The following is a 14636-nucleotide window of genomic DNA, read 5'->3' on the forward strand; positions in this document are numbered from 1 at the left end:
TTTTGCCTATATCCAGTTGTGATTTCTCTGGGTAGAGAAATCATGTCTTGTTTGATTAATAATAATGTTACAGTACTTTTGCAAAACCCTAGAACTAATCCGCCCTCTTTGTCCCTCTCGGCTGTCTCTGACTTTTCTTGCTGATTTCTAGCCTTGCCGCACCCTATTTATAAATATAGGGTGTAGTTTACATTTTTATTTTCTGATTAAGTTTCATATTTTATGTGGAATAGGAAAGTACACTTTCTTACCTAGTCCAATTAGATTTTCAGGCTTCCTAATCTAATTGTGCAAGGAAAATTTTGATTCTTTCCTAGTCCTTTTTTGAGAAGAATCGGTACACCTTTACTTTCCGTAATACAATCCTAAACAAAATAGGACACTAACTTTGAGCCAAAATCCAAACAATCTCCACGTTGGTGAGTCAAACCAAGAATTGAATGCTTTATGTTTTAGTTCTTTGGCTGATCACCTTAAGGCTTTGCATATAGTAGTTTGAAGACGAATTTGAAGCGTAACAACAATATAATTTGAATTAGCTTCTTGTGAATATGGCTTGTTAATTACATAGATGTTGTAACAAGATTTTTATGGTTTGCATGGTTCTATCGCTTTCTCGTACATAATGAGTTTTACATGTTAAATCTATGTCCTAATCGGATAGAATGAATGTTAAGATATAGAGCCTCTTCCCTAACCCCATAGAGATACATACACTTAAGGACAACTATGGTGTATAGTGCTTTAACCAGACTTAGATACGGGAGTTCTAAGAGAAGAAGTATTCCATTGAATGCATTAAAACCAAAACTGGATTGCTTGTAGTTGATTTCAAGACAAATGAAGATCATTGTATAAATTGTGTAAGTGCCATAGACTCATAATACAATTTATTGTTTCGCATATATCAATTTTTTTTTTTTTGGAACGAACGATTTCATTCATAGCTACTTAAATAAATTAGATTTTTGTTTTCTATCAAGAGTGAAATTGGCTTGATAAATTTCCAACTTCAGTTTTAATTTGCATCATTGCATGTATGCAATTCATGAAGTTTATCTGTTTACCTTATCTGTAATAACGTTTATCTGATATTTTACTCGATAACTAATACTTTTATGTTATACTGAAAGGGGAATCAAACCCCTAACTTTTAATAAAGCATTTTGCTCATGCGCGAGTTTTTGGTATAAACTTGTTGAAATCTTTCAAGCGCGAGAGCAAGTATTTTATTTTATTTTATTTTTCCCCAAAAAACGTTAGTATGAGCTAAAAGCATTTCCAAATTTTTATCTCAAAACGGTTTTAGCCTTCCAGAAGCAACCACAAAACATACTATTTAATAGGGAATTGTTATTAGTACTTTAAAAATCTCATTTTATACTCCAAACTTTCTATATTAGGAAAAAAAAATATACTTGGGAAGAGTGTAGAATGATATTTTTGGAATGCCAATAACACTTCCTATTTAATATATATATATATATATATATATATATATACATATATATATATATATACATATATATATATATATATATAAATTGTAATATAAGAAGTACTTATTTTTAACAAAATATGAATCTCACCATAGCAAATTTAAGAAAATATAGAAATTTTATTTAAATATAAGGGTGTGCTATCCACACACCCTTTGTTATTTCTCACACACTCTTTGTTAATTTATCTCATTTGATCTTCTTCAATTCATCTGATCCGCCAGTCAAAAATTAAAAAGGGTGTGTGAGAAGTAAAAAAAGGTGTATAGATATCACACCCCTAAATATAATAATGGGTTCGTTATAAATCATGAAGAACATACAATAAATATTGAGAGATGATTCAAAATAGAACTTTGCATATAAAAATCATTGTTCGGCGCTAGGCGGCTGTCCACCGTTCCAATTAATGCCTAAGCGTTTGAAAATTAAGAAAGGACACCTAAATTTATTGAGTCACCCGCCTAGACTGCCTAGGCACCCCTCCTAGCCCGTCCAGACCCGCCTAGGTCGCGGCTCACTTAGACAGTAATAGATAGCTTTCATTTTGTATTTTATCTTTTTCAATAAATTGTAAGAGACTTGTTGAATACTTAAATGAACACACATTATATGCTTGTTCCCCCTGTTTTCATTATGTTCCAATACTTCATAATACATATGTCATTTTATTTTGTAGTTTATGATGAAATTATATATATTGTCACATACCAGACCGACTCTACCGTAGCACGATATTGTCTGCTTTAGGCCATGCCCTCACGGCTTTGTTTCTGAGAACTCACGCGAGAACTTCCCAGGGGGTTCACCCATCCTAGGATTGCTCTCGCCTGAACTCGCTTAACTTTGGAGTTCTGATAGAATTCGAAGCTAGTGAGTTCCCAAAAGGCCTTGTGCTATATGGAGGCGGGCATGTACATATAAGGCACATCACCCTCTCTCCGTTGGTCGATGTGGGATGTTACAATTCACCCCCTTAGGGGCCCGACGTCCTCGTCAGCACACTCGTACCACATTGTCACATCTCAGACCGACTCCGTCGTAACACGAAATTGTCCGTTTTTGGCCACATCCTCACGGTTTTGTTTCTGGGAACTCACGCGAGAACTTCCTAGGGTGTCACCCATCCTAGGATTGCTCTTGCTCGAACTTGCTTAACTTCAGAGTTCTGATGGAATCCGAAGCCAATGAGTTCCCAAAAGGCCTCGTGCTATATGGAGGTGGGCATGTACATATAAGGCACATCACCCATCTCCATTGGTCGATGTGGGATGTTACATATATTTTAAGTATAACCAGATACTTACTCACAAGAAATATAGTATTTTTACTTAATTCTGCCTAGGCGTCTAGGCGCTAAGCCCCAACCCGCCGCCCAACTAGTGCCTAATGTCATTTAGAACATTGATAAAAATAAATGCTCTAACCACTTAAACTATTATTTACAATAAAAATATCTAATTGATAATATAAGTTGGGACAATTCCTTAATCTTAGGACATAAATAGGACATTTCGAATATGCACACGACATGCATAACAATCGAACATAAATAGGATTTTTTCTACACCTTAAAATGACTTAATTACCCTTATATATAAATGGGTTATTTCCTCCCATTTTTTGATTTCTCTCTCTACTCTTTCTATCCCTCCTCTATTCTCTCACTTTCTCCCTCACGCACTCCCTCTCCCCTTTTCATTGTGCACACACAGTGCACAGTCGTCCCAACCAACACCATCCAAATCGAAGCCACCACCTCTTTCATCTTGTCCTCACGAGTCCAAAACACCTAACCTTGTCACGAATCTTATCCTCGATCCTTGGGATCGAAACTTAAGCAGGCCACAAATTTCTCGACCATTTTCTGGCGACACGGGAAGCAATTGAGGCTCGAGACCACCACCACTGGACTCGCATCGAGGGTGGGAACAAAGTCCAATCATTAAATGCTGGCGTTTTGTTGGATGAATTTTTCAGGATTTGTTCACTGTATGGTACACGACATACACATGATATGCTCACAGATTTGAGCCAACCAAAAAACCTAGAGCTCACAACTTTCTCTTTGAAATCAGAAAAATGACGTCATCACCTATCCATATACACTATATGTACACTACATGCACATAATATGTATATTACATGCACATGATATGCACAGAATTGGAGATCGAGCAATGAGCTGCTTTTCACATGAATAAGAAAATTTAATGGCAACCTATTGGTATAGTGGATACAATTAAAACATAATTGTTACGTATATAAGGTTATAATGGCAGTTTGAAAAGTCTTGTTACTTATATCAATCATCGCTTAATCGTGCACGTGGAAAACATGATACTCGTTGTCGTAATTCATGGACATGCATGTTCCTTTAATGTCCTCTAATCTTTTTCTTAATTTTGTTTTTCGTTGAGGCCAACTAGGTTGTGGTCATACTCGTTAAATTTTGGGCCACAACATACGTGGATCATAACTAGTGAACATTCCCCTTTCTCATATTAAGATGTAGCCATGCACACCATATGCACACCACATGCACATACAGAAAAATTTTCACAAATTTCTGCAATTGAAAACTTGAACCAAAAATTATTCCATTCTAGTTTTGTAGCACGTCAAAACACTAAATTAATTCCATAACACATAGGCCCCAACATGAAACACAAACCCTAATTTAACTTCTAAGTAATAATTCATCTTACAAACAACCTATTTACTCCATAAATCATTGATGAAGGAACTTGGAACTACACCCTACCTTACTATGCATGTCGAAGCTTTAGTCGTAGGAAAAAATGGAACTTTCCGGCCAAAACAAAAAATATGGTACAAAACCTAGCTCACACTTCTCACCTCTCTTTCGCATCCCTTTGTTCGAAATCAGAGGTATGAGGTCAACCCAAAACCCAGCTCACTTTTGTCACCTCTCTTTGGATTTCTCTCTCTTCGAAATTAGAGCTCAACCCAGAAACCCAGAGCTCACAGAGATCTCTTGACATCCATCTCTTCCAAATGAGAAAAGTGAAGCAATGGGCTTCTGATTTTTATTATCTATATGTGGGTATTTTAGTAATTTTGGTTTTATGTATGGTGGGCATGACCTGTTTGTCTTATTTCTGTTCCAAGATTAAGAAATTGTCCCATCTTGGATATTTCCCTATAAGTTATCCAATCCCATAATAAAATAAAATAATAAACTTTTTCTCGTGAGAAAATGTTGAAAATTATTGGAGTTAATCTAGTGGTCAATAACGAGAGAGTGGGTAGAATGATGGGAATTAGCACGAAAGATCATTTTATTATATTTGGTTACAGAAAGATCATTTTTAATAACGATGACATAACTACATCTAATCATTATTACAACTAAATATCAAAAAAGTGATTGTTTTAGAATAAAGGAAAACTAATGAAAAAGACTTGAAAAGTTTGAGTTTTAACAATAAGGACAAAATAAAGGGTAAAGTGAATAATATCATGATTGACTTTTTAGTATAAAAATTTATTTTTTCATTAAAATAAATAGTATCAGAAGTTTTTCATTAAAATTCTCTTAAAATAATTGGTACGAAACTATGACTAGGCTAAAGATGTAGGATTCCTATCCCCATTTTATACCAAAAAAAAGTAATATATTAGACAAGAACCAAATACGGTCAAAGAGAAAAAAGAAGCTTAGTTGTTAGTTTTTTTTTTTTTTTTCAAAGACCATATATTTAGTCAAATCAAACATGGGCCATAGACCAAGGACCAAGGACCAAGGACTAGTAAAGTTGATCCACTTCTACAAGAATCAACATCGCACTGATGAAACTTTTCTACTACACAAGGACGCAGTTGCCATTTCTACAGAAGACAAGGAGATACTCGTCCTTTGAACCCAACATTTCCTACCGAGTCTTTGACTTCCCTATGCCACTACACCGCGTCTTTACTCGGAAACCTGAAACTCGTTTTTGACTCGGACCCTTTTGTCTCTCTCTCTCTTTGAAGTTGAACTCCTCCCAAAAAAATGTTTCCCAAAAACTAAAAACTTGTGCTACCTACATAATTATTTTTACTTTTTACATATATTTTTAATTTTCAACCGTTTGAATTGAATGAATTAAAAAAAATTAATAAACACAAATTAACAAAAATATGTTAAAAATAAAATAAAAATGTGTGAATGATACTGTCAAAACAAAAATACAAAAAAACAAAGCCAACATTAAAAAGTAGGGTTAAAAACCTAAGTGTTTTTCACAAGCACATATATTTTTTTTATAAAACGTGTGGACGGTGAGAACAAACTTTTTCTCTCGCATAATCATTTTCTCTTTGTATATATATACCAAAGCAGAAGCACCAACTCATCGTATTCTGCATATTCCATTACCAAATAAATCATCTCACTTCTTCTGCAACTACCATTCTTTTTTTCTCTGCACAAAGCAAGAAAAGAAAAGGATTCAAACTTTCTCGAACAAATATAAGTTTTGCAGAGAATTAAGGAAGAAGAAGAAGATGGCACTGGCTAAACAAATCATTGGTAGTTCTCTGATTGAAAAGTCTGAGTTTTTTTCATCATCTTCTAAGTTGTTTTTGGCCAGACCAAGTTTGGTTCCTTCACAGAGAAGGCTGGTCCATTTGAGGAGGGCACAGAGGGGTCCTGTGGCAGCCATCAGTGAAGATTTGGTGAAGATTGTGCCTGTTTTTTCTGCTGAGAAGCCTGCGAAGTTGAAGGTGAGAGCTGTTGTGACTGTGAGGAATAAGATCAAGGAGGATTTTAAAGAGGCCATTTCCAAACACTTGGATTCCCTCACTGACAAAATTGGCAGAAATGTTGTTTTGGAGCTTGTCAGTACAGAATTAGACCCAAGTAAGCAACTTTCTATCTGATTTTCTTAGAAAAGAAACAATTTCTCCACACTTTTTTTTCTCCTCTGCACACCATGTTTATTTCCGTCACTTGATTTTCTTTGTTTTATTCAATTCGAATGTCAGAGATAAACAAGGGTGCGTATGTGAGAAAATTGGTGCATGGAAATCACTCTTCTTTCAGAAATGATGAACTTAAAATTCAAGTATGCAATTTAAGAATTGTACTAATTTTTTTCTTCTTCTTTGTGTTCTTAATTTTTTATAGGAACAAAGGCTCCCAAGAAAAGCAGTGAAGGAGTGCTAAAAGATTGGTCTAAAAAATCCAATCTAAAAGCGGAGAGGGTAAATTATACAGCTGAGTTTACTGTGGACTCAAGTTTTGGCGTCCCAGGAGCAATTACAGTTACAAACAAGCACCAGAACGAGTTCTTTTTGGAGACCATAACCCTTGAAGGTTTTGCCTGCGGTCCCCTGCATTTTCCTGTAAATTCCTGGATGCAATCTAAGAAAGATCACCCGGAGAAAAGAATAGTCTTCTGCAACAAGGTAGATTTCATTTTCCCCTTAATTTTGCTTGGCCTAGATTGGAAAGTCAAAACCTAATTATTTATTTTAGGCTTTGGATATCTGCAAGTGATGACCTATAATTTAGGTCGGTATTGTTGTGAATCAATCATACATTAATGCATACTTTCTTGGTGTATATTTTACATAAGAGAAGTTTGAATGGTCATACCTTGATAGCTAGCAGCCATTAGCGTCACATTTTATTTTTTTTCATTAGATAAGTATAACTTAATTGGCTGGTCACTTCTTGTCCTTTCACTGTTTCAATCTATCTCCCTGAGCCCCGTGGAAACAATTTTCAATGTGCTGAAAATACGTCAAGTACATTAAATATTATAATATTAGTAATTAAAATATTTTTAAAAAAAAATATTCAATTACTTGTAACCAAATAATGTGGATGTTAATGATTAGATTGTTACTTAAATGTTGATTAACGCGCTTATTTTTTATTGATGACACATAATTTGGTTTACAAATTTAGTTGAAAAATTTCCAACAGGATCCTCTTCAGATCTTTTAGTAAGGATCATGGGGAGCCGTAAATCGTGTCTGTTCATCGTAATGCGGTCAATTTATGTCAGGTACTGTTTGTATTTAATTTTAAATAAAAATATTTAGAATAATTTCTGACCGCAGGATGTACGATGAACGGATATGATTAATGGTTCTCCGGAATTTCCACTAAGAGGATCCGGATTCGAAAAATTTAACCCACTTTACCCTTACTTTAATATCAATACAGAATTTTAATTTTTGGCAGCATGTTTAAATGCATTAAATAATTATCGACTTTTATTTCTTTCTGAGCAGCCATATTTACCAGACCAGACTCCTGATGGGCTTAAGGAACTGAGACAGAGGGAGTTGAAGAATCTGAGGGGTGATGGCACTGGAGTTAGAAAATTATCAGATAGGATCTATGACTATGCTTTGTATAATGATTTGGGAAACCCTGATAAGGGAATCGACCTTGCTAGGCCTACACTTGGCGGTAATAAAATTCCCTACCCTAGAAGATGTCGAACCGGTCGCCCCCCAACTGATACTGGTATGAAATGTTCACTCGCCACATAGTCTGTCACATTATGTTGCCAAACTATGACTGTTAATAACTTAAATTTAAATGGTCTATTTGTTTTGTTTGTGGCTCAGATATGCTAGCGGAGAGTAGGGTTGAGAAGCCACTACCAATGTATGTACCAAGAGATGAACAATTTGAGGAGTCGAAAATGGACACATTTTTATTTGGGAGGCTCAAGGGTGTCCTTCACAACTTGGTCCCTTCCCTAATGTCCAGCTTCAAAGCTGACAAAGACTTCCGGGGATTCGCTGACATCGACAGCCTCTACAGTGAGGGCGTCCTCCTCAAATTGGGTTTGCAGGATGAATTTTTAAAGAAGCTTCCATTGCCAAGTATGGTCAGTAAATTCCAGGACTATAACCAGGGCGTTCTCAAATATGACACCCCCAAGATTCTAAGCAGTGAGTTCAATTCTTCAACCTATATGCTCTTAATTAATTAAAATCCCTCAATGTGCCCACTAAGTATATAAATATATGTAGTGCGCAGTCATTGTGTGGGAATATAATGAATCAATCAAAAGCCATGATTAATCTTTTGATTAACTGAGATATTATTCCATGTGCAGAGGACAAATTGTGTTGGTTGCGAGATGACGAATTTGCCCGCCAAGCAGTGGCAGGGGTTAATCCACTGAGCATTGAGAGGCTTAAGGTTTTCCCACCAGAAAGCAAACTTGATCCTGAGGTTTATGGGCCATTAGAGTCTGCTCTCAAAGAAGAACACATCACACCCTATCTCTATGGCATGACTGTACATCAGGTACTACTCATTATCCCATATACTATTTCAATAGTCCCAGACTTTTTTAGGAAAACATTCCGAGCATCATTCTGTAGTTAAATATCGGTATTTTAACTACAACAAATTGAAAGCGTGAATAATATTTCCAACCTTTTTATGGGACTATCCATCTTTTCTTCAACCATTTTTTGTATCGTTGATGGTCATCTTTGTTTTTTGTTTGTTTTATTAATTTTGCAGGCGTTGGATGAGAACAAGTTGTACATGGTGGATTACCATGACGTCTATCTTCCATTTCTTGATCGGATTAATGCTCTAGATGGGAGAAAAGCCTACGCAACTCGTACCCTTTATTTCTTGACACCAACTGGAGTTCTCAAGCCCATCGCTATCGAGCTTACCCTCCCCAATACAGGACCAAGTTCAAGATCAAAGCGTGTTTTGACACCTGCTGTTGACGCCACCACCAACTGGATGTGGCAGCTTGCTAAGGCACATGTCTGCGCCAATGACGCTGGCGTCCACCAACTTGTACACCATTGGTACGTAAATTCTCTTTTTTTGTTCATAATAATTGACTAACTATATTTTGTGACAGTTGATTATATATTATCAAATTAGCCATAATAGTTTATGTAGCCAACTTGGGGTTACTTATTTTATAATAATATATGATTTTGTTGTACATGTTTGTGCTGAAAATTTGTTGCATTGGTTGCAGGCTTCGTACCCATGCTACCCTAGAGCCGTTTATCTTGGCAGCACATAGACAGTTAAGCGCAATGCACCCGATTTACAAGCTTTTGGATCCGCACATGAGATACACTCTTGAGATCAATAAACTGGCTCGCCAGATCTTGATCAACGCTGATGGTGTCATCGAGTCATGCTTCACTCCAGGCCGCTATGCCATGGAAATCAGTTCTTCAGCATACCAAACCTGGCGCTTTGACACCCAAAGCCTTCCTGCAGATCTTGTACAAAGGTAGGTGACAAAAGATCTAGCATATTGCATGCGTTTGCATTAGGTTTACTATTCTTCTGAATATATGGTTCAAATTCATAGTTTGACAATATGTCTTGTTAGCACACGTTACCATATGATATATGTTTCTATGTTATTTATCTAATTTATTTGGTTCATAATTTTTAATGTAGGGGTATGGCAGTGCCTGATCCAACACAAGCCCACGGTGTGAGACTTGTAATGGAAGATTACCCATATGGCAGTGATGGATTACTCATCTGGGGTGCAATTGAGAACTGGGTTCGAACCTACGTGCACCATTACTACCCCGACTCAAGCCTAATCCGAAACGACAGAGAGCTGCAAGACTGGTACTCGGAGTCCGTCAATGTAGGTCATGCTGATCTCCGCCATGAAAACTGGTGGCCGTCACTGTCCACAGCAGATGACCTAGTCTCAATCCTCAGCACATTAATCTGGCTAGCATCAGCTCAACATGCTGCACTCAATTTTGCACAGTACCCCTATGGAGGATATGTCCCCAACAGGCCACCCCTGATGAGAAGAATGATCCCGGAGGAGAATGACCCCGAATACGCAAATTTCATCTCAGACCCACAAAAGTTCTTCCTCTCAGCTTTGCCAAGCGTCCTGCAAGCCATAAAATACATGGCTGTGGTGGACATATTATCAACACATTCACCGGACGAGGAGTACCTCGGGGAGAGGCAGCAACCTTCTACTTGGTCAGGGGATGCGGATGTGGTGGAGGCATTTCACAAGTTTTCTGCGGAGATTAGGGAAATTGAGAAGGAGATTGACAGGAGGAATAGTGATCCAAGTCTTAAGCATAGATGTGGAGCAGGAGTTTTGCCTTATGAGTTGCTTGTACCAAGTTCCGAGCCTGGGATTACATGTCGTGGTGTGCCGAATAGTATTTCGATATGAGTCTAGAAAGTGGGGGCTCATGAACATTATTTTATTATTTTGAGGTGGTGGTGGCAATTAAGATTGACCATTCTCTATATTTTGTAATTAATTAGATCATTAAGGTATTTTGTCGTAGGGTTATCTAGTGGGATGTAATATGGTAAATAATCTAATCGTAATTAATTGATGTGCTAGAAGTTAGTCATTTTCTCTCTATTTTCTATCATTGATTTCTTTTTAATTCCTTTTCTATTGGTTATTCTTGTGTTGTAAGTAGGTCTGACAAATAGGTTGTGTTTTGTGTCGTTTTCGTGTAACATTTATTATCTTAATAGGTTGTGTCGTGTCACACCTGTTATCTTAACGGATCCTGAACATGTTAGGTCACTTTACCCAATAGGTAAAATGACTAGACCTTTTAAGAAAAAAAAAAAAAATATATATATATATATATATATATATATATATATATATATATATATATATATTTCTTAAATTTGCACATACCACATTGCCATATAAATATTACTTCAAAACATAAAAACACATTTGTCGTTAAGTACTATATGATATCTAACACTCTAAAATAAGAGTCTAATAAAAAAGCATCAATACACACTACTAGTCTACTACAAAATATCAAATGTGCAAGGATATGCAAAATGGAGGAGTTTTTCTTTTCAAGGTTGTGAAGCCTTTCTCAGAAGTTAAAACCTTGCCAATGAAACTCAAAACTTGCATGTTATTCCTTTTACAAAATCCTTCAATTTTCATCGATCATAATGGGGAAATTGTATTGGAACTTTGGCTTGATCTATTGCCTTCAAGAGTTATGTTGATGATGTTTTGAGTAAGGTTTTCTACATCAGAACTCTCTTCCACATAAACTAAGTAGTATAGACAAACCAAACATTATAAACCATTCAAATTATGAGAAGTTTACCAAAATAATTATGAAAAGAAACAAAGCAATAGTACTATATCATATACCTTATTTTTCCAAAGAACCAATCTTGTGTACACAACAAAGCTTGAACTGAGAGCGGCGCCGAGTGTTGATGTCTGGATAGATTGGAGTGAATGAGAGAGGAGGATAGTCTGGGCTCTAACCTAATGTACAATGGACAACCAATCTAATGGTCATCAATTTTCTAAATTTAATTTAATATATATGCGCTACATATATATGATTATAGTAATTTTTAGAAGTATAAAATTATTAAATTAATATTTTGTTTATCGTGTATCGAGTTACCCATTTGTATACCTGGATTAATCAGTTATCTTAACAGGTGCTTATTGAATTACCCGTAACCAAGGTCTAAAATATCGATGATATCGGAAATATCAGTAGTCCAAAAACACGGAAATTTCGATGGAAATATTGGGATATTATCGATATCGATAAAAATTGAATAAAAACCACGAAAATTGTAAGAAAAACTTGGAAATTTTTATTGAAACTTTGCAGGATGTTTATTTAGTCAATTATCTATTAGTTTATCACAAAAAATTGGAAGGAAATGCATTGCATGATGAATTTAACTGATTTAAGTTGATTATATAGCGAGCTGGCAAACATTGTGAGTGTAGAAAATATGTAGTAATTAATGAAAGAAATTTAAACACACCATAATCATTTATATATAATGAATTAGTACAATATTTTATACTTTATACATTGCATGGTAAGATACATGAGTGACTTAATACCACATAGAGTTCATATGAAGGTCTAAAATATCGATGATATCGGAAATATCGGTAGTCAAAAAATACGGAAATTTTGATAGAAATATCGGGATAATATCGATATTTTAGACCTTACCCGTAATGACCCGATTCGTTATTGTGTCGACCCGATAACATGTTAATTTCGTGTCATTTCACATCGGGTTAACAAGTCGTGTCAGAAATTACCAGACCTAGTTGTAAGTTGAATAAATTCCAAGGTTCTCATCCAGGTCATAAAGAATAGATTGATTTAGTAGTACCACATTTGGCATCTTGTGTTATCATGAATCATAAAGCAAATATTGCAGCTGATGAATCTTCATCAATTTTATCATCAATCATATATATAGTTTAGCAGTTGATGATGCACCTAAGAGTTCCTCTTGTTGACAATTTTTATGATGAACGGCCGTCCCATTATTTTTCCCGCCAGCTTAAAATTACAATGATAAAAAAAAAATGAAAGATCTTGAATTGGAGAAAGTTGTAATTGTGTTTCAGATAATTCATCAAATAGATTTGGTAGTTAATTATTCTTTTGCTTCAAGAAAAGTTTAAGATTACCATACAATTAGCAATGAAATCTTCCATAGGCGAAAATCCTGCAGGATATTTCAAAGCAACATTACTAAAATTATGATGCTTAAGCCAATGACCTTGAAACCTAATTTGATTTCTAAACCTAATTTGATTTCTAAACAATTGCATTAACCCCAAATGGCATGGAGCACAAATTCCAAACTCAAACTACAAATTCACCCCCCTTCGTTCCTTCATCACCCTCCACTTTTCTCTTTTCCTATGACACACTCACTCGCAACTCTCCTTTGTTGTCCAAATGTTAGGGTTCCAGCCACACAGAGAAGAGGAAGATTTGGTAAGGGATGAAAAACAGAGAAAACTAAAGGATTAATTCATTTCATAGTCATAAAGGAAATACAATGTGTTTATATCTACCCACATAATCTAATTCAGACAAAGAACATAGTAATTCCTAGTGCTGAGTCACCATTACAGCTAAGGCAATATCAAAAGGACAAGGAAACAACTATGAGACTTGGTAGGGTCCTATCAGCACTCCCCCTTACAAAGAGTCTATCCTTAGGCGACGAACTTAGGAAAGCAGACCAAGATAGAATCTGCAATCTCCCATGTTGCGTCATGTTCTGGAAGACCTTCCCATTTGATTAACCAAAGAGTGACTGATTTATTAGCATGCTTGAACATACCACACTGCAGGATCGTTTTCGGAGACCACCTGAGAGTACCATCAGAGTATACTATTGACAGAGTTGTAGAAGCTCCAATATGATTACCAATCTTGGTTTTGAACAAGGACACGTGAAAGGTAAGATGAATGCAGGAATGAGGAGGGAGATCTAGTGTATACGCAACTTGCGCAACCTGAGCCAGTACTTGGAAGGTTCCATAGTAGTGAAGGGCCAGTTTGGGACAGTGGTTTTTGGACATGATGGGTCTACCTGTATGGTTGAAGTTTGAGGAAAACCCAGTCTCCAACTTGAAAAGTCCTCTCAGACCGGTGTTTGTCTGCTTGTTGGCGCATTTTGTTTGTGACAGTTGTAAGTGCTTATGCAAATGTTTGAGTAAAGAGTCATGATCACGAAGAATGACATCGACTAGATGAACTAGGGAAGAACTTGGAAGGTACGTGGACATTATGGGAGGAGGGTATCCATAAACAACTTGGAAATTTGTCAATTAAATGGCGGACTGGAAGGTGGTGTTGTACCACCACTATGCCCATGTCAGCCACTGAATCCAATCACAAGGTTTATCTATCACAATATTATGCAAGTAGTGTTCCATGGTGCGATTTAGCACTTTTCGTTTGCCCGTCGGATTAGAGATGATAAACCGAGCTCATCTAAAGAATGGTGTGTTGTTGTTTAAAGAAGGCAGCCCAAAATTCACTGATAAAAATAGGAATCCGATCATTGACTATGGAAGCCAACATACCATGACCACGAAAAACTTCTTGAATAAATATCTCAGCAATCTTAGAAGTTGAATATAGATGTTTGATAGGGATGAAATGCTCATACTTGGAAAGGCGAACAACAACCACCAAAATAACATTCCTTCCATGGACCGATAGAAGACCTTTAATAAAATCCATTGCGATGCCAATCAGACTTGGCTGGGAATGGAAAGAGGCTGCAATAGACTAGGGGCTTGATCATCTCATAATTGGCACATTGGCAAGTCATTACCAGCTACAAAA

At 36.2% G+C, this 14636-nt stretch overlaps 1 protein-coding gene across 1 annotated transcript; it reads left to right on the top strand.

Moving 5' to 3' along the window:
• The first annotated feature begins 6011 nt into the window (after window positions 1-6011).
• Window positions 6012-10678, top strand: LOC103449741 (linoleate 13S-lipoxygenase 3-1, chloroplastic-like). The gene is given in 8 exon segments (NM_001293999.1): window positions 6012-6366; window positions 6634-6914; window positions 7749-7986; window positions 8091-8420; window positions 8588-8781; window positions 9004-9305; window positions 9485-9748; window positions 9922-10678. Coding segments are annotated over 8 exon segments (2721 nt in total).
• The last annotated feature ends 3958 nt before the right edge of the window (window positions 10679-14636 follow it).

Source organism: Malus domestica, chromosome 17 (assembly GCF_042453785.1).
Source record: "Malus domestica chromosome 17, GDT2T_hap1".
In the NCBI taxonomy this organism is placed as follows: domain Eukaryota; kingdom Viridiplantae; phylum Streptophyta; class Magnoliopsida; order Rosales; family Rosaceae; genus Malus; species Malus domestica.